At 44.1% G+C, this 18,088-nt stretch overlaps 2 protein-coding genes across 4 annotated transcripts in view; one reads left to right on the top strand and one right to left on the bottom strand.

Moving 5' to 3' along the window:
- The window catches only part of FGD1 (FYVE, RhoGEF and PH domain containing 1), a 40,653-nt gene extending 38,225 nt beyond the window's left edge, over positions 1-2,428 (bottom strand). Inside the window, exon 1 of the mRNA XM_027609632.2 lies at positions 1,594-2,428. Within this exon, the coding sequence (XP_027465433.1) occupies positions 1,594-1,900 (307 nt within the window). The 5' untranslated portion in view covers positions 1,901-2,428. The remainder of the gene's footprint in view (positions 1-1,593) is intronic.
- LOC113931545 (guanine nucleotide-binding protein-like 3-like protein) overlaps positions 1-18,088 on the top strand; it is a 100,809-nt gene that overhangs the window by 43,796 nt on the left and 38,925 nt on the right. The gene's annotated exons all lie outside the window — the stretch shown is intronic.

Raw genomic sequence — 18,088 nt, 5'->3', positions numbered from 1 at the left:
ACAAGCCAGGTGGAGAGCAGGGGAAAGAGCTGCCAGGCAGAGGGAAAAGCAGACGCAAAGACCCTGAGGTGGGAGTCCTTATGGCATGTTTTGGGATTTGAAAGAAGGTGCTGCAGTAGGGCGGGCAAGTAGCCTGCTCCACACAGTGTCTGTCAAGGGGTGTTTGGAAAGCTAGCAGGAGTGACATGCAGGGCAGGGCGTTAAAGGCCTCTTGTCAGCTGGATATCTCCAGCCCACACTGAAGGAGCCCCTGGAAACTCCCAGAGGTTCCATGACTAGCCCAAGGTCACAACAGCAGTAAGGGGCACATCTTGCCAGTGCTTTATGTTTCACTACTGCTAACTGTGCTGGGCCACAGTCCCAGAGACCTATGGAGGCTGGGGATGTGAGCCCTGGGTGGGGGGGTCCCAGGGGCTCAACAGCTCTGTCAGTGTTCCTTTGGAAGGCAAACCAGAAATACACTGCTCTTTCTCTGTGGCTCCTGGGTTCAGGTCCACATGGGGATGTCCCCAGATGGGGGTGGCCCTGCTGGACTCCTCAGACACTCAGGTCTGTGCAGGGCAAATGCCTCTCCAGGCAGGAGTCTGTGGCCCCAGCCTGACCCAGAGCTGCTCCACCTCTGCGAATCCAAGTTCGAGCATCCTGATTTCTCTTTACACCCATCCTTGCAGCCCTGCAGCTCTACAGCTCTGCTACAACTGACTTTGCCCCCCCACCCCTTCTGCTGTCTCCCTACTTATCAGCCCTTCCAGCCCTCCCCTCCAGCTTGACCCCCAAGGTCCACCTCCTCCACCTATCTCGCTCATCAGCACCTTCTACTCCCTCCTCCCCTGGTCCTCCCGCCCCACACACCTTGGCAAAACCCCAACCTGGATCAATCCACCATCTCTCTCTCTCTTTTTTTTTTTTTCCACTCATACTCCAGAGCTGCTGAACAGTACAGGAGAAAATCACATAAGCAGAAGGCTTGGCATTACTTTCATGGTCTCCAACCTCAGTTTGGGGAAAGAGAAAGACCACAGACTTTGGACTCAAATACAGCTGGTTTTGAATCCTGGCTCCATTCTAGCTGTGGGACCTTGGGCAAGTTACTTAACTTCTCTGGGCTTCAGTTTCCTACCCTACAAAATGGGGCTAATGATACCTACTTCACAGGAAGCTCCTGAAGATGATATGAGAGCCCATACAAAGCACCCAGCCCAGTGCCTGGCACAATGTAGGCGCTTGGCAAATGGGAGACTCCTTTTCTCCTATTCTCCCAAACAAACTCCGTTCCCCCAACCAAATTCCCCTTGCTGCCTTGCAAATCTGACCGTTTTTCTTGCAGTGCTCCTTCTCCCATTAGTCTCAGCAGATAGACAAGAAGGGGGTGGGAAGGGTTGAGGGGGCAAGGGGACAGAGAGAGGAGACCGCGGACAGAGGTTGAAAGGACTGGACGGAAGAGGAGCGAGGAAGGGGGTGGGGGTTGAGAAGACTCCAAGGGCCAGGGTGAGCGGGCCGGCTCCGAGGTGGGGCTTAGAGGGCCCGAGAACAAGAACCCGTTCCCAGTACCAGGCCCGTGGCCCGGGCTCCCATGCTCTCTGGATCACTCACCAGGCCGGGGCTGAGAGCCCTCCAGGTGGTAGGAGAAGCGCAGGGCCCGGTGGTGCTGTGGACTGGGGCCGCAGGGTAAGACCCGGGGGCCTGGAGCAGCGCCCAGGCTGGCGTCCAAGGGTCCGACAAACTGGGGATCCAGGGGGCCGCCGAGAGCGGAGCTTGAGCCCCTAAGCACCGGCAGTCCCGGCTCGGAGGCCCCAGGGTCCGTGTCGGCACTGACCGGTGGAGCGGCGCCGGAGGCGTTCGTGGTTGGGTGTTCGGGCTCGGAAGGCCCGGCGACCCCCGGGGCTCGGTGGCCATGCATGGTCCGGGCCTGGGCGCGGGGCCCGGGCTCCCCGCTTGGCTCCAGCTCCTGGGGCGGAGGCGCGGGCGGAGGAGGCCCGGCGCCCGGCGGAGCAGCGGCCTCAGGCTCGGGGGGCGGGGCTGCGGGCTCAGCCCCACTGCGGAGATTCAAGCCCCCGGCCCGGGCCCGGGCCAGCAGCCGTGGCAGCAGTGGCAGTACCAGCAGCAGCCGCAGCCACCGCTGCTGCCGTGCCAGGCATCGCCAGCCCGGGCCCTGCGCGGGGATTGGGCTCGGCGGGGCCGGGGGCCCGCTGAGGAGCGCTGTCTATGCGGCAGCGGCTGGGTGAGGGTCGGGGGGCTGCGCTCCGCGCTGGCTCCCTTAGGAGGCGAGCCACTTCCGTGGCCCAGGGGCGAGCGGTCGGTCTGTTCGGTGTGCGGGGTCTCTTTCTCCCCGAATGGGAATCGATCTGGGCTCTTCTGACTGGTCGGAAAGGGTTCTTCCTCCCGCCGCAGCGGAGGTTGGGGGGCGGAGGGGAGGGGAAGGGAGGGCAGGGCAGGGGAGGGAGGGAGGAGAGGATGGCGCTGGTGGGGGGCGCGCGTGTGCGTCGCGCGCTCGGGCTGCGGGGCTCGCCCTCAGCCAATCCCTCTGGACAATGCTTCAGCCGCGGGGGCAGGGTAACGGCTTCGGCCTAGGTCTCCGCGGCGGCGGGCAGGAAGGAGACGGAGAAGGGGGATGGGGAGGCGGGAGCCGTCGCTGAGGCAGCCGCAGCCACAGCGGCGCTGGGACCCAGTTACCCGGGCCCCGCCCCCTCGCCCGGGATTTGAGCTTGGCCACGCCCCCTGACTCGGACCCGCCTCGCTTCTCGCTGCGACTGCCCTCAAAGGCCCTCCTCCCCCTTAAACATTCCCCTCGGCCTTCGTTCCCCATCCCTCTGTGGTCCCACACAGGCAAGTCTCTGGGCTCAAACCCCCTAATGTGCCTTTCTGTCCCTCTTTCGGGTCTTCCTCTGTCTGCTCGTCCTTCAGTCTCTTTTCCAGAAACCTTTCCACAGGTTCCAGAGTCTCCCTAGTGCTTGGCTCATAGAGGACTTGTCTTTGATACACTTCACTCTGCTCAGACCAGACCTTATGGTCCTTAACTTCGCCACTCTCTTGCCAAAAGCCTCAGTTCTCAGGATTGTTGCATCCGCCTGGCAACATCCCAACCTTGGATCAGTCCAACTGTCCGCTTTTTCCATGCCTGCGCAAAGGCAGCTAAACAGTGCTGGAGAAAACCATTCAGTCTCACAGATTTGTGCCACTATAAACTCATGGTCCCCAGCATCTATGAGGCCCTCAGTACTGACCCACAACTTTACTGTGTCCCTCGGCTGCTCTTTCCCCCATGCTCCACAGCGGCCCTTTCAAACCTCCCTTCTCCTCAAACCCCCAACTTTTCCATCTGCTCCCAGGCCTGAGCAGATGACCAACCAGGTCCTACTTCACAGAGTAAACAGAAGTCACTGAAAGGAAGTTCTGGACTTCTTGCTACCAAACCTACAGAGTCCTTGCTCCTTCCCATCATCTAAACATACTCAGGTTGGTCTCTTCCATCTGAAAACAAGTAAACAATTGCTGAAAAGTCTCCCTCTCCAACCACCACCTTCTCTTCTCTCTATAAGCTTCTCAAAAGAGTTGCCTACACTTAACTCTCTTCATTTTCCCACTTCTCATTTATCTTTCAACCCACTCCAATCTGCCTCCACTACTTGCCTAATACTGCTCTCTCATCAAGGTCTGCCATGGCCTAGCTCACAAAATCTAATAGAAATCTTTTCAGAGGTTATCCTGCTTGACTTCTTGGTAGTATCTGGCACTTGTGACCACTCCCTCCTCCTTAAACCACTTCCATGACACCGCACTGGCATTTTTTCTTCTACTGCCTTGTTTATTTATTTTTTTTAATTTTATTTTATTCTCTTATGTTAGTCACCATACATCATTAGTTTTTGATGTAGTGATCCATGATTCATTGTTTGCGTATAATACCCTCCTTAATACACATCACCAGGCTAACCCATCCTCCTACCCCCCTCCCCTCTAACACCCTCAGTTTGTTTCTCAGAGTCCATAGTCTCTCATGGTTCATCTCTCTGATTCCCCCCCTTCATTTTTCTCTTCCTTCTCCTAATGTCCTCCATGCTATTCCTTATGTTCCACAAATAAGTGAAACCATATGATAATTGACTTTCTCTGCTTGACTTATTTCACTTAGCATAATCTCCTCCAGTCCCATTCATGTTGATGTAAAAGTTGGGTATTCATCCTTTCTGATGGCTGAGTGATATTCCATTGTATATATGGACCGCATCTTCTTTATCCATTCATCTGTTGAAGGGCATCTCGGCTCTTTCTGCAGTTTAGCTATTGCGGACATTGCTGCTATGAACATTGGGGTGCATATGGCCCTTCTTTTCACTACATCTGTGTCTTTGGGGTAAATACCCAACTACCGCCTTGTTTAAATTCCTCCTTACTTTCCAGGCTCCTCTTTGTCCAACCCTTAAATGGCGGTGCTCCTTAGGGATTTGGCCTGAGCTCTCTCCTCTCTCTATGCTCTTTCCTTCAATTATTACATTCACTCCCATGGCTTCAATTATCATCTCTTTGCTGATGAGTCCTATATTGATACCTCAAGTCCAGATATTTCTCCTGACCCATGCATTCAACTGGTTATTAGACAGCTCTACCTGAGCACTCCGGAAGCACCTAAAACCTCAGTTTTTTTACCACCTCAAGGCATCCTCCTCCCAACCTGTTTGTCCTTCTTTGTACATTACTTTTGTGAATGACCCCAAAGCAGAAACCTGAGTTATACCCCGACTCTTTTCTCTCCTCCACCCCCATGCAATCACCAAATCTTGTCGTGTTTACTTCTCAAGTATCTCCCATATTTATTTATGCAATCTCTTCATTTCTGCTGACATGAACCTAGTATAGGCCAGCACCACATCTAAACTGGTATACTGTCACAGTCTCCCTGTTTCAGTCTTGCTCCCTGGAATCCCTTCTCTCCATTGTAAGCGGTGTGATTTTTTCAAAAGGTAAGTCAACTCATATCCCTCTCATGTTTAGAACCCTTCAATGAGTACCCATGGGCTCAAAAGGAAACCTACCTTCTTCAACAAGAAAGATTAAGCTGCACCTTTGGTGATTTATTTAATGCCGGCAGCCTCCCCAGGCTTCATTCTTCTTTTTTAAGATTTCTTTTTTAAAGATTTTATTTATTTATTTGACAGAGAGAGTGAGAGAAACAGCATGAGAGGGAACAAAAGCAGGGGGAATGGGAGAGGGAGAAGCAGGCTTCTGGCTGAGCAGGGAGCCCAATGTGGGGCTCGATCCCAGGACCCTGGGATCATGACCTGAGCCGAAGGCAGTCGCTTAACCAACTAAGCCACCCAGGCGCCCCTCCAGGCTTCATTCTTGAGTCTAAGTTGAAAGTCTTAGACCATTCCTTAGTCTCTCTAGCCTCTGAGTCTTTGCATATGCTGTTGCCTCTGTGTGAAACTCCACATTTCCCCAATTCCACTTCGTTTGTTCTTCCGATCTCTGCTCATTTGATGAATGTCTTTTTGAGCACATACCATGGGCCAGGCGCCATGTGAGGCACTAGCTATACAGCAGTGAATAAGACAGATGTGAACAAGACCATGAGTTTATGGTCTGGTGCTGGAAAGGACGGGAAGTAAACAAACACATAATTATAACACATAAACACACACATAATTACAAATTGTGATAAGGCTATATAAAGAGATAGAACAGGGTGATATGAGAGGGAGAGTTAACGGGTGGGGGCAATTAAGTCTGAGGGGTCAGGCAAGGCCTGATATTTAAGCTGAATGTGAAGGAGTGGGAGTTAGCCAATGAGTAGAGGCAAAAGTGTTCCATACAGAGGACACAGCATGTGGGAAGGCCCTGGGGAGAAATGTAAATGGTATACGTAGGAACTGTAGGAAGGCCACTGTGGCTGGAGCATAGTGAGCTGAGAGTGAGAGGAGTAGGATATGAGGTCAAAGAGGTAGGCAGGAGCCATATTATGTAGGGCTTTATAGGCCATGGTTAAGGAGAATGGATCTTATTCTGTGAGCAATGGAAAGGTATTGAAGCAGTGCTTTTAAATGTGGATCAAACTGCAGAAGGTACTGAAATCAAGTTGAGATAAGAATAGAAAATATTGATGTACCATAGAATCATGTAGGAAGGGTAAGTTTCTTTCATGAAACTTCTGTTACAGGTTATCATACAAACTGAAACATGATGAAATAGTTATTTCTTTTTTAATGAATTTTATTTTATTATGTTATGTTAGTCACCATACAGTACATCATTAGTTTTTGATGTAGTGTTCCATGATTCATTGTTTTCGTATAACACCCAGTGCTCCATGCAGTACGTGCCCTCTTTAATACCCATCACCGGGCTAACCCATCCCCCATCCCCTCCCCTCTGTTTCTCCAAGTCCATAGTCTCTCATGGTTCATCTCCCCCTCCAATTCCCCCCTTCATTTTTCCCTTCCTACTATCTTTTTTTTTTTAACATATAATGTATTATTTGTTTCAGAGGTACAGATCTGTGATTCATCAGTCTTACACAATTCACAGCACCCACCATAGCACAAACCCTTCCCAATGTCCTTCACCCAGCCCCCCATCCCTCCCACCCCCTCCACTCCAGCAACACTCAGTTTGTTTCCTGAGATTAAGAGTCTCTTATGGTTTGTCTCCCTCTCTGGTTTCATCTTGTTTCATTTTTTCCTCCCTTCCCCCATGATCCTCTGTCTTGTTTCTCAAATTCCTCATATCAGTGAGATCATATGATACTTGTCTTTCTCTGATTAACTTATTTCACTTAGCATAATACCCTCTAGTTCCATCCACGTCATTGCAAATAGCAACATTTTGTTTTTTTTGATGGCTGCATAATATTCCATTGTATATATATGCCACATCTTCTTTATCGATTCATCTGTTGATGGACATCTTGGCTCTCTCCATAGTTTGGCTATTGTGGACATTGCTAGTATCTCTTTTGTAGATCATTCACATCTCCCAAATGCTGAAATACCCTACCTTGAAAGGTTTTTAATTGGGGATTGAAGTGGTATGATTTAAAAAGAGTACTTTGGCTGCTGTGGATTGAACTAGAGGTGGGCAAGATTAGAAGCCTACTGTAGTCAGAGATAATGGTAAGTGGACTAAAGTGGTGGCTGTGGAGATGGAGAGATGTAGACAGATTTGGAGATATTTAGAATTGAAAGGGGTTGGTGTGGTGGCTTGGGGGAGGGAGAGAGAGGGAGGCATCTTTGATACCTCCCATGGATCTGATGTGGGCTAGGTCATTCATTGAGATGAGGAAGACAGAAAGAAGAACAGGGTTTCAGGGGGAAGATCAAGGGTTCAGTTCTACACTCCCTTAAGGATAATCAAGTGGAGAGGTCAAAGCAGGTAATGGTGTATACATCCCAGAGGAGAGGTCCGAGTTTCAGATATAAATGAGAGTTGTCACTATAGAGATGGCATTAAAAGCCACGAGAGAAGAGGTCAGTCTGAAGAGAGCAAAGAAAAAGAAAGAGGATCCTCGACTGAGCTCAAAGGAACTCCAACTTTAGAGATTGGGTGAAGGAGCAGGAGGTGGCAAGGAGACTGAGAAAGAAATAAAGAGATGGGGACATAACTAGGATTGTGTTGGAGATTTTTGAAAAGAGTACTGAGAAGTCAACTAAGATGAAGATTGAAAAGGGTCCATTGGATATGGCAACGTGGATATTGGTAGTGACCTTAATAGCAGTTTTGGTGGAGTGGTAGGGGTGAACACCAGAATGGATGAAGAGGGAATGGATACACCATTGGTAAGAGTGTAAATTGATACAACCACTCTAGAAGAAGCTGGACGTTTTCTAGTAAAGCTGAATGATGCACATATTCTATGACCCAGCCTTTTAAGGTATATATCCTAGAGCAGTGGTTCTCCCTGTGTGGTCTGGGTTATCCTGGGGGCAGAAGTGGGGGGCAGGGAGCCAAAACCATAATGCTAGTAAGGTGTTATTTGCTTCTTTTACTCTCATTCTATCAAGATTGTAGAGTGGAGTGTTCTAGATAACACAACAGATTGAATGCAGAAGCAGATATGAGAATCCAGCTGTCTTCTATTAAGCCATATGCTAAAGAGATGTGCAAAAACATAAAACAATGCCACTCTTCTCACTGAATTATTTTTGTTTTGGAAAATAGTTATTTTTCATGAAATATGTTATTTATTTGAAAATGATGGATTTGTTATTGTTAGTTTTAATATATTGAAGCTTTTGCAGTTTTAATTTCTAATGCAGCAAGTATCAATTGATATAACCCACATTCGTGAAAGCTCTTTGAGGTCTTGCAGTGATTTTTTTTTAAGATTTTATTTATTTATTTGAGAGAGAGAGAGAAAGCATGCACGAGTGTGGGGGGGAGGAGCAGAGAGAGAGAGGGAGAGAGAGAATCTCAAGTAGATTCGGAGCCTTGTGTGGGGTGGGGGCTCGATCTCATGATCCTGAGATCATGACCTGAGCCAAAATCAAGAGTCAGGCGCTTAACCCACTGAGTCACCCAGGCTCCCCCCGCCCTTTTTAAAGGTTTATTTATCTTGCAGTGATTTTTAAGAATGTAAAGGAAGTCCTGAGATCAAAAAATTTGAGAATTGCTTCCCTAGAAAAATCCTTGCACATGTGTACTGGGAGACACTACAAGAATATTCACCAAAGCCTGTTATTAACAGCAAGAAATGGAAACAAGCATGGGATGAATAAATTCAGATGTATTTATACGATGGAATACTATAAAGAAATAAAAAATGAATGAACTCTAGCTACACATAATAACATGGATGAAACTCAGAAAACCTAATGCTGACTCAAAAAAGTTATGGAAGAATATGTTTATGTAAAGTTGAAAAACATGAAAAATTATGCAATATATGGATACAGTCATATGTTATAAAACTATACAGAAAAGCAAAGAATGAAAAATGAAAAATTCAGAACAGTGGTTACCTCAGACAGGGGAAAGAAATGTGGCTGGGGAGGGTACCCAGGGGGTTTTTGTCATTGAAAATGATCTGGTTTTGAAGCTAGGTGATGGGTATACAGATATTTATTATTTATTCAAACTGTCTATATATGTAAATTCTAAAATACATAAAGAATATACTGAAAAATAAAATTAATTTAACAAACAGTAATAATTATATAGAGTGTTGGTGAGAGTGTAATTTGTTACAGGACCCTCCCTGAGATCAGAGGGAACAGAATACCTCCCTCATCCCCACTGAAGTAGAGCTAGGTGTATAGGCAATTCCGCTGAGAAACTTGGCTGTGAATGGGAACAGAGCCCAGAGAGATAAGGTGATGGTAGGAGGAGGGTCAAAGAATGATTTTTTTTAAAGATAGGAGATACTAGACTATGCTCATTTGCTGCTGGGAATGATCCAGTAGAGAGGGAGAGGACAAGATGCAGAAGAGGAAGAAAAAGGAGGGGTTGGGATCTGGGGCAAGAGGAGGAGAGATCTTCAGGCCCCTCACTGTAACTGGTTAGGAACAAGACAAGGATGAACACAGTTACTGGGAGGTTTAGAGATTCGGTGGTGGGAAGATGAGGGCCCAGTAACCATTCCTGATGTCCAATGGCTTCAATTTTGTCACTGAAGCATGAGGTAAGGCCATTTTCTGCAGAAAGAAGAAAAGTACTAGACTTTCTTAATAGCACGGTCGATAGAAATTTGTTTTTTATTATTGATAGTTTAGAAACGTTTCAGCTTCACAATAATGTACATTTTTAGGACTTGTCAAATTTGGGAAAACTTGTTTGGTTTCCTTCATATATGAACTGTAAGATGTTAGGGCATTTCAATTTTCTTGAAAAGTAACAAATCCTTAGTACTCTTTGATTTTTCACTGATGGTTAAGCAGGGCCTTAGAAGGGACCTGTGCAAATAAGGGGTCCTGAACCTTCACTGACTTCTGTGTAAATCTGCTTCTGGCCTCTTTGAATTACCTCCTCCTCCAGGAAGCATTCATTCTCTGATTGCCCCAGGCTGGGGTTCTTCCACAGAAATTTATTACTGCCACTCATAGGACTTTTTCAAGTTTCTCTGAGCTAGGCAGTTTAGCCTTCTTCACTGGATGGAGGGAGCTCCAGAGGGTGAGGTGTCAGGACATGTGCACCTTGGCTTAGCAGGCTTCCATCAGTGTCAGCAAGCCTTCACTGAAGCAGTGTGTCATGGTGGTCAAACGTGTAGACCCTGGAATCAGGCAGACTAGAATTTGTTTGCACCTGTGCACGGTCAGGGAAAGACTCATCCTAATCCTTGGTTCATGAAATACTTTTGCCATTGGACCTGGCTTGAGCTTCACTCCTAGTTCCTCTGTGTGACCTTGGCCAAGTTACTCATCACTCTGAGTCTCAGTTTCCCCATCTGTAAACTGGGAATGATGATAATACCTACTACGTCAGAGTTGTAAGGATTCAATGACAAAATCCATGCAATGCATGCACATTTTCCAAGACCTAATATTTAACAAACAGTAGTCCCCCATATGATTGGGACTACATTGTGGGTAGAGGATACAGTAGTAACAAAGGCCAGGGCTTTGCCTTCCTAAGCTCATAGTCTAGTGGGTACCACACTGCCCAGTGCCAGCCCTGATATATCCAAGAGACTTGTAAGTTGTTGAATCAAGAAGACCTTATCTTTGTCTCTATTTCTCTTTATTTTTGACTGTCTCCCCCACCAAGTTCACCATCACTCTTGACCGCCTCTCAGACAACCCCCATCTCGGTCTACATTTTGCTTTCTCTTGACTCTCTGTTTACATCTCTCTGGTGGTTTCTCTTCCCTGTCTCTCCTATTCTCTTTTCATGTCTCTCTTCTTGCTCCATTCTTTTTATATTGCGTGTGTTGAGAATTGCCTTGTCTCCATCCCGTCCCTATCTAACTTACGGTTCTCATCTTGGTCTGGGTCTCTGTCCTCATATATATAATACCACATTGCTCTACCTCATCTGTTTCTGAATTTCTCTGTGTTCCAGAATTTCTGTCTTTTCTATTTCTTTCAGTTTTCTTTGGCTCCTTGGCCTCTTTACTGTCTGCCTTTCTGTCTCCATCACCCTGTCCCTACTTCTCTTTGGTTGTTTCCCAGTTCTCCTGTTTGTAGTGCTACATTCATCTGTCTCTCTTCCCCACCTATCTTTCTCTATTCTCACCTTTCTGTTCCATTTTTACATCTCCCCTCCTCCCTGTAACATTTATACTCTTTGTCTCTGTCTCTCTTACCCCTCTATGTTGGTCTTTTTGCCCTCATTTCCCTATATGATTCTCTCATCTATCACCCCTTTTCTAACTCTTACCATCTCTCTTATTGGGTTGCTCTCCTCATGTGCCTGTCTTTTGTCTCCATCTCTCTGTCCCTATGCATGTTTCATCTGTTTCTGTTTGCTAACTTGTCCCCAGTTCCCCATTCCTCTGTCTCTCTTTGTCACTGACAGAGTAGTCAGGAATACAGTCACTGGTGCTAGACTGTTTGGATTCAAATCTTAGTTGTGCCTCTGACTTGCTGTGCCTCAGTGTCCTCATCTGTAAAATAGGGTTAATAACAGTACCTGCTTCAGAGCATTACTGTGAGCATTAAATGAACTAGCACATGCACAGTTTGTAGGGCCATGCCTCAGACATAACAAATGCTCAAAAATTTCAGCTGCTACATCATCAATCTCTCTACTCATCTTCATCCCTATCTCTCTGTCTTGGTTTATCTCATCCAAACACCCCCTTCCTATATACCTGGCTGTTATCATCTCTGTGTCCCTCTCTCTCCTCATCTTTTATGTAGCTGCCTTTCTGACCTCATCTCTCTCTCTCCCCTACTTTCCTGCCTCATTTCTGTCCCTCTTTTTCCAGCCTGCCCACTTCATCTCTCTGTACCCATCCTTATTTATTTATCCCCATTTCTAACTATTTGCTCCCACCTTTCAGGCCCTATTTGTCTCTTGTCTCATTATCTCCTGTTATCATTTATCTGTTCCTCTCTTGCCAAATCGAATCTTTATTTATCTATTTACTCTAAAAAATCTTATTCTGTTTGTTTCTCCTCATCTCCCTGTGTTTTCCCCTGGCCTCGCTGGACAATTTGGATCAGAATTGGTCTGGTAGATAATGTGGAACTATAAAAGGCTTTAGGAGGAAGAAGTAGGCCTGGCAAGAAGCAAGTGGCAGGGTGTGGAATTTCATGGCTCTGCCAAATCCTCCTGAAAGACAAGGCCTCTGAGGTCAAGGTTAGTATAAACCCCCTCAACCCAGCCTCTTGAAAAAAGACAAAGAATGCTGCAGTTATTGGGAGGACCAGGAAGGGGTATTTTTCTGAGTGAAATTCCATCCGGAAGCTGGAATCCAGAGCATTTCCTGTTGTAATGTTTCTTCCAGACTTGGAGAGTCTGAACTTGCCACGTAGCATGTGCACTCCATACATATATTTCTACAGTGAAACACAGAGATGCATACAGAATCTGCCCCCCCCACACACTTAGAGACACAGACTTTTGCAGAGACATAAAGATGTACATAGAATCATGAACCCTCATAGCTGCAGATATTCTGAGACATTGAAAAACACAAAGAATGAATCAACACTGGCAGAGATGCAGACATACACAGAGACACTGAGAGACCCAATGGAATTACCCCCTCACAGCTCAGGGACACATAAGAATAGACACAGAAAAATAGCTACACAGAGAATCATCCAGCTAATTTCCCTTTGAAAGATTTTCTTTTGGTCTATTTTCATATAAATAGAAACACACTAGAGCATCATGTGTAAACTCACACATTTATAAAAGTGCACACATTCATATACAATCACGAATTTCCAAAGCACCCAGAGCCATTGCTTTGCTGGAAGTACAAAGGTATCCAAACTCCCTCTGGCCCCAAATGACAGATATGCTGCTCCTTCAGGGCCCCTGTCTATGAAGGCACTAGGCAGTCAAGCCAGAAACCTATTAGGAACTAGGCAGAAATAATGAGAAAATCGATAAAATTTTATTCCTAGAAAAATATAAAATGGCAAAAATGGAATAGTAAGAAGTAAAGAACTTGAATAGACCACTAAGTATTAATGAAACTGAAATGGTACACAAGGACATCATCCCTTTCCCCCAAATCCAGGCCCAGATAAATTTACAGGTGTATTGTGCCAGACGCACAAGGAATAGTTACTTTTCTTCTTATACAAGTTATTCCAGAAAATAGAAAAGGAGAGAAAGCTGCCCAGCTCATTTTACTAGTTTAGTACAATCTTCAAACCTTGAGTCTAAAGCTAGGCAAGGATAATAAAAGAAAAGAAAATTATAGGCTCATTTCAATTATGAATATAGATGCACAGATCCTAAATAAAATATTAGCTAATTGCATCCAACAGTATGTTAAATACATCACAATCAGATCGAGTTTATTCCAAGAATGCAAAGAGAATTCGTTCAACCTCAGAAAATCTATTGATGTAATTTGCCACATTAACAGACTAAAGGAGAATACTCATATGATTACCCAATTAATGTAGAATAAGTTGTTACCTTCTCATTTATGATGAAAACCAGCTATAGGAGGTAAATTTCTTTTTTTTTCTTCTTTAAGTAAGCTCTATGCCCAACTTGGGGCTTGAACTCATGAACCTGAGATCAAGAGTCACATGCTCTACCAACTGAGCCAGCCAGGTACCCCAGAAGGCAAATTTAACTTGGTGAAGGTTACATACTAAAACTTTACAACATATTTTATACTAAATGGAGAAACTTAAGATGCATTTCCTTGAAAATTGAGGATAAGACTAGATACTTACTCTCACCAACTACTGTTTAACATAGAACTGGAAGTCTTGGTCAATACTATAATGAGAGAAAAGAAGTAAGTTGTATAAGGATTGGAAGAGAAGAAATAAAACCAACAGATTCAACAGACATACTATTAGAATTTAAAAAAAAGTTCATGAGGAGGCCAGATACAAAACCAACTTATAAAAATCAATAGTATTTCTTTTTTCCCCCATTTTTTGAGTATAGTAACACACAATGTTACATTAGTTTCAGGTGTACAATTTAGTAATTTGACAAGTTTATAGATTATGCTTATGTTCACCACAAGTATAGTTGGCTACCCTCTGTCCCACTACATTGCTATAACAGTATCATTGACTGTATTCCTTTTTCTTTTTTTAAGTAGGCTCCATGCCCAGTGCAGAGCCCAGCATGGGACTTGAACTCAGGACCATGAGATCAAGAGCTGAGCCAAGATCAAGGGCTGAGCCGAGATCAAGCATCAGATGCTCAACAGACTGAGCCACCCAGGCACCCTAACTGTATTCCTTCTGCTGTGCCTTTTATTCCCCTGACTTGTTTATTCTATAACTAGAAGCCTGTATACCCCACTCCCCTTCACCCATTTTGCCCCACTCCAACCCTTTCCCCTCTGGCAACCATCAGTTTGTTCTCCGTATTTATAGGTCTGATTCTGCTTTTTGTTTATTCATTTTTTAGATTCCACTTATGAGTGGAATTATATGGTATTTGTCTTTGTCTGACTTATTTCACTTAGCATAATACTCTCTAGGTCCATCCATGTTGTCTCAAATGGCACACTCTCACCCTTTTTATGGCTGTGTGATATTCCATTGTGTATATATACCACATCTTCCTTATGCATTCACCTATTGATAGATACTTAGGTTGCTTCTGTATCTTGGCTATAGTAAAATAATGCTGCAGTAAACACAGGGGTGCATATATGTTTTTGGATTACTGTTCTCACTTTCTTTGGGTAAATACCCAGTAGTGGAATTACTAGATCATATGGCAGTTGTATTTTTAATTTTTTAAATTTAAAATCAATTTAACATATAGTGTATTAGTTTCAGGGGTAGAGTTTAGTGATACATCAGTTGCATATAATACACAGTGCTCATTACATCAAGTGCTCTCCTTAATGCCCTACATTCAGGTACCCTATCCCCCCACCCACCTCTCCTCCAGCAACCCTCAGTTTGTTTCCTATAGTTAAGAATCTCTTATGGTTTGCCTCCATCTGTTTTCATCTTATTTTCTTATTTCTTCCCTTCTCCTATGTTCATCTGTTTTGTTTCTTAAATTCCACATATGAGTGAAATCATGTGATATTTATCTTTCTCTGACTATTTCGCTTAGCATAATACCCTCTAGTTCCATCCACGTCGTTGCAAATAGCAAGATTTCATTCTTCCTGATGGCTGAGTAATATCTCATTGTGTGTGTGTGTGTGTGTGTGTGTGTGTGTGTGTGTGTGTGTGTGTGTACTACATCTTCTTTATCCATTCATCTATCGATGGACATCTGGGCTCCTTCCATAGTTTGGCTATTATGGACATTGCTCCTATAAACATTGGGGTGCAGGTGCCCCTTCAAATCACTGTTTGTATCCTTTGGATAAATACCTAGAAGTGCAATTGCTGGGTCATAGGGTAGCTCTATTTTTTTTTTAAGATTTTATTTATTTATTTGACAGAGAGAGACACAGCAAGAGAAGGAACACAAGCAGGAGGAGTGGGAGAGGGAGAAGCAGGCTTCCCTCTGAGCAGGAAGCCCAATGCGGGGCTTGATCCCAGGACCCCGGGATCATGACCTGGGCCAAAGGCAGACGCTTAACGACTGAGCCACCCAGGCACTCCAGGGTAGCTCTATTTTTAACTTTCTGAAGAATCTCCATACTGTTTTCCAGAGTGGCTGTACTAGTTTGCATTCGCACCAACAGTGTAAGAGGGTTCCCCTTTCTCTGCATCCTCACCAACACCTATTGTTTCCTGCGTTGTCAATTTTAGCCATTCTGACTGGTGTGAGGTGGTATCTCATTGTGGTTTTGATTTGTATTTCCCTGATGCCGAATAATGTGGAGCATTTTTTCATGTCAGTTGGCCATTCGTATGTCTTCTTTGGAGAAATGTCTGTTCATGTCTTTTGCTCATTTCTTGACTGGATTTTTTGGTTTTTTGGGTGTTGAGTTTTTTAAGTTCTTTATAGATTTTGGACACTAGCCATCTACCTGATAAGACATTTGCAAATATCTTCTCCCATTCCATAGGCTGCCTTTTAGTTTTGTTGACTCTTTCCTTTGCTGTGCAAAAGCTTTTTTTTTTTTTAAGATTTTATTTATTTGACAGAGAGATAGAGAGCGAGCACAAGTAGGCAGAGTGGCAGGTAGAGGGAGAGGGAGAAGCAGGCTCTCTGCTGAGCAGGGGGCCTAACGTGGGGCTTGATCCCAGGACCCTGGGATCATGACCTGAGCTGAAGGCAGCTGCTTAACTGACTGAGCCACCCAGGCGCCCCTGTGCAAAAGCTTTTTATCTTGATCAAGTCCCAACAGTCATTTTTGCTTTTGTTTCTCTTGCTTTTGGAGATGTGTCTAGCAAGAAGTTGCTGTGTCTAAGGTCAAAGAGGTTGCTACCTGTGTTCTCCTCTAGTATTTTGATGGATTCCTCTATACTGTTTTCCACAGTGGCTGTACCAATTTGCATTCCCACCAATAATGCACGAGGATTCCTTTTTCTCCACATCCTCTCCACACTTGTTATTTCTTGTCTTTTTGATAATAGCCATTCTGACAGGTGTGAGGTGGTATCTCACAGTGGTTTTGATTTGCATTTCCCTAACAATGAGTGATGTTAGCATCTTTTCATAGGTCTGGTATAAGTTCTTTATATATTTTAATATTAACCCCTTATCATTTGATATATCATTTGTAAATATCTTCTCCCATTCAGTAGGTCATCTTTTTGTTTTGTTGATGGTTTCCTTTCCTGTGCAAAACCATTTTATTTTGGTATAGTCCCAACAGTTTAATTTTGCCTTGGCTTTGCTTGTCTTAGGAGATATATCTAGAAAAATGCTGCTAAGGCTGATGTCAAAGAAATTACTGCCTGTGTTCTCTTCTAGGAACAGTATTTTTTTTACATTAGCAGTAAACGAGTAGAAAAAAATGTAATTAAAAATAAAATACCTAAAATTAGTCACTAAGCCAAAATGTAAACTTTCCTAAATATCAGGGTAACTACAAACATACCAAACAAAACAGACTGCATAGTAAAATACTTTTAATATATGAACATATAGCTAAAAAAGAAAATAAAACTTAAAATAATAAGACAATATTAACACCAAACATCTTTTGTATCAATAAATATAAATGGTCTTAACTTATTTGTTTAAAGAAAAACATTTTTTCTATTGGATCACTGAGTAAAACCCAAATGGTGTATCCAGGAAAATCAATTAAGGGGTGCCTGGGTGGCTCAGTCAGTTGGGCATCAGATTCCTGATTTTGGCTAGGGTTATGGTCTTGGGTGGGGTCTTGGAATCAAGCCCTGTGATGGGCTCTGCACTCAGGGTAGAGTCTGCTTGTCCCCTCCCTCTGCTCCTCCCCTGTCTCATGTGTGCACGTGCTTTCTCTCTCAAAGAAAGGAAGGAAGAAAGAAAGATAGAAAGAAAGAAAGAAAGAAAGAAAAAGAAAAAATCAATTAAAAGAAATTGATTCAGAAAGGTTAAAAATACCAGAAAGGACAAAGGTATACCAGGCAAATGCAATTAAAGAAAACATGGGTTGCAATCTTAATTACCAGACAAGTCAGGAACTCAGAACCAAAGGCATTAACTGACTGTCAAGGTCATGAAAAACAAGGATAGACTGAGGAAGTGTCACAGACTGGAGGAGATATGATGACTAAATGCAATATGGGATTCTGGATTGGGGTCTGGAACATAAAAGGGATATTAGTGGAAAAATTGGTGAAATCTGAATAAAGTCTGGAGTTTAGTTAATAGCAATGTACCAATACTTAGTTTTGACAAATGTCATACAAGATATTAACACGAGGGGCAACTAGGTGAAGGGCATATGGAAACTTTGCACTAACTTTTCAACTGTTCTGTAAATCTAAAATTATTCCAAAATAGAAAGTTTGTTATAAAAAAGCATTAATTGAGGTAAAAAGGCCACAATTTACAATGAACATAAAAGTTTTGACTATTTTTGTACCAAATAACATAGCAGCTTTCATAAAGCTAAGATATTAAGGAATACAAGGAAAAATAGATAACAGATTGAAACACACTA

The sequence above is a fragment of the Zalophus californianus genome, chromosome X (assembly GCF_009762305.2).
Source record: "Zalophus californianus isolate mZalCal1 chromosome X, mZalCal1.pri.v2, whole genome shotgun sequence".
NCBI classification, from domain to species: Eukaryota; Metazoa; Chordata; class Mammalia; order Carnivora; family Otariidae; genus Zalophus; species Zalophus californianus.
The sequence above is the reverse complement of the archived record's forward strand: the minus strand, read 5'-3'. Positions and strand labels throughout refer to the sequence as shown.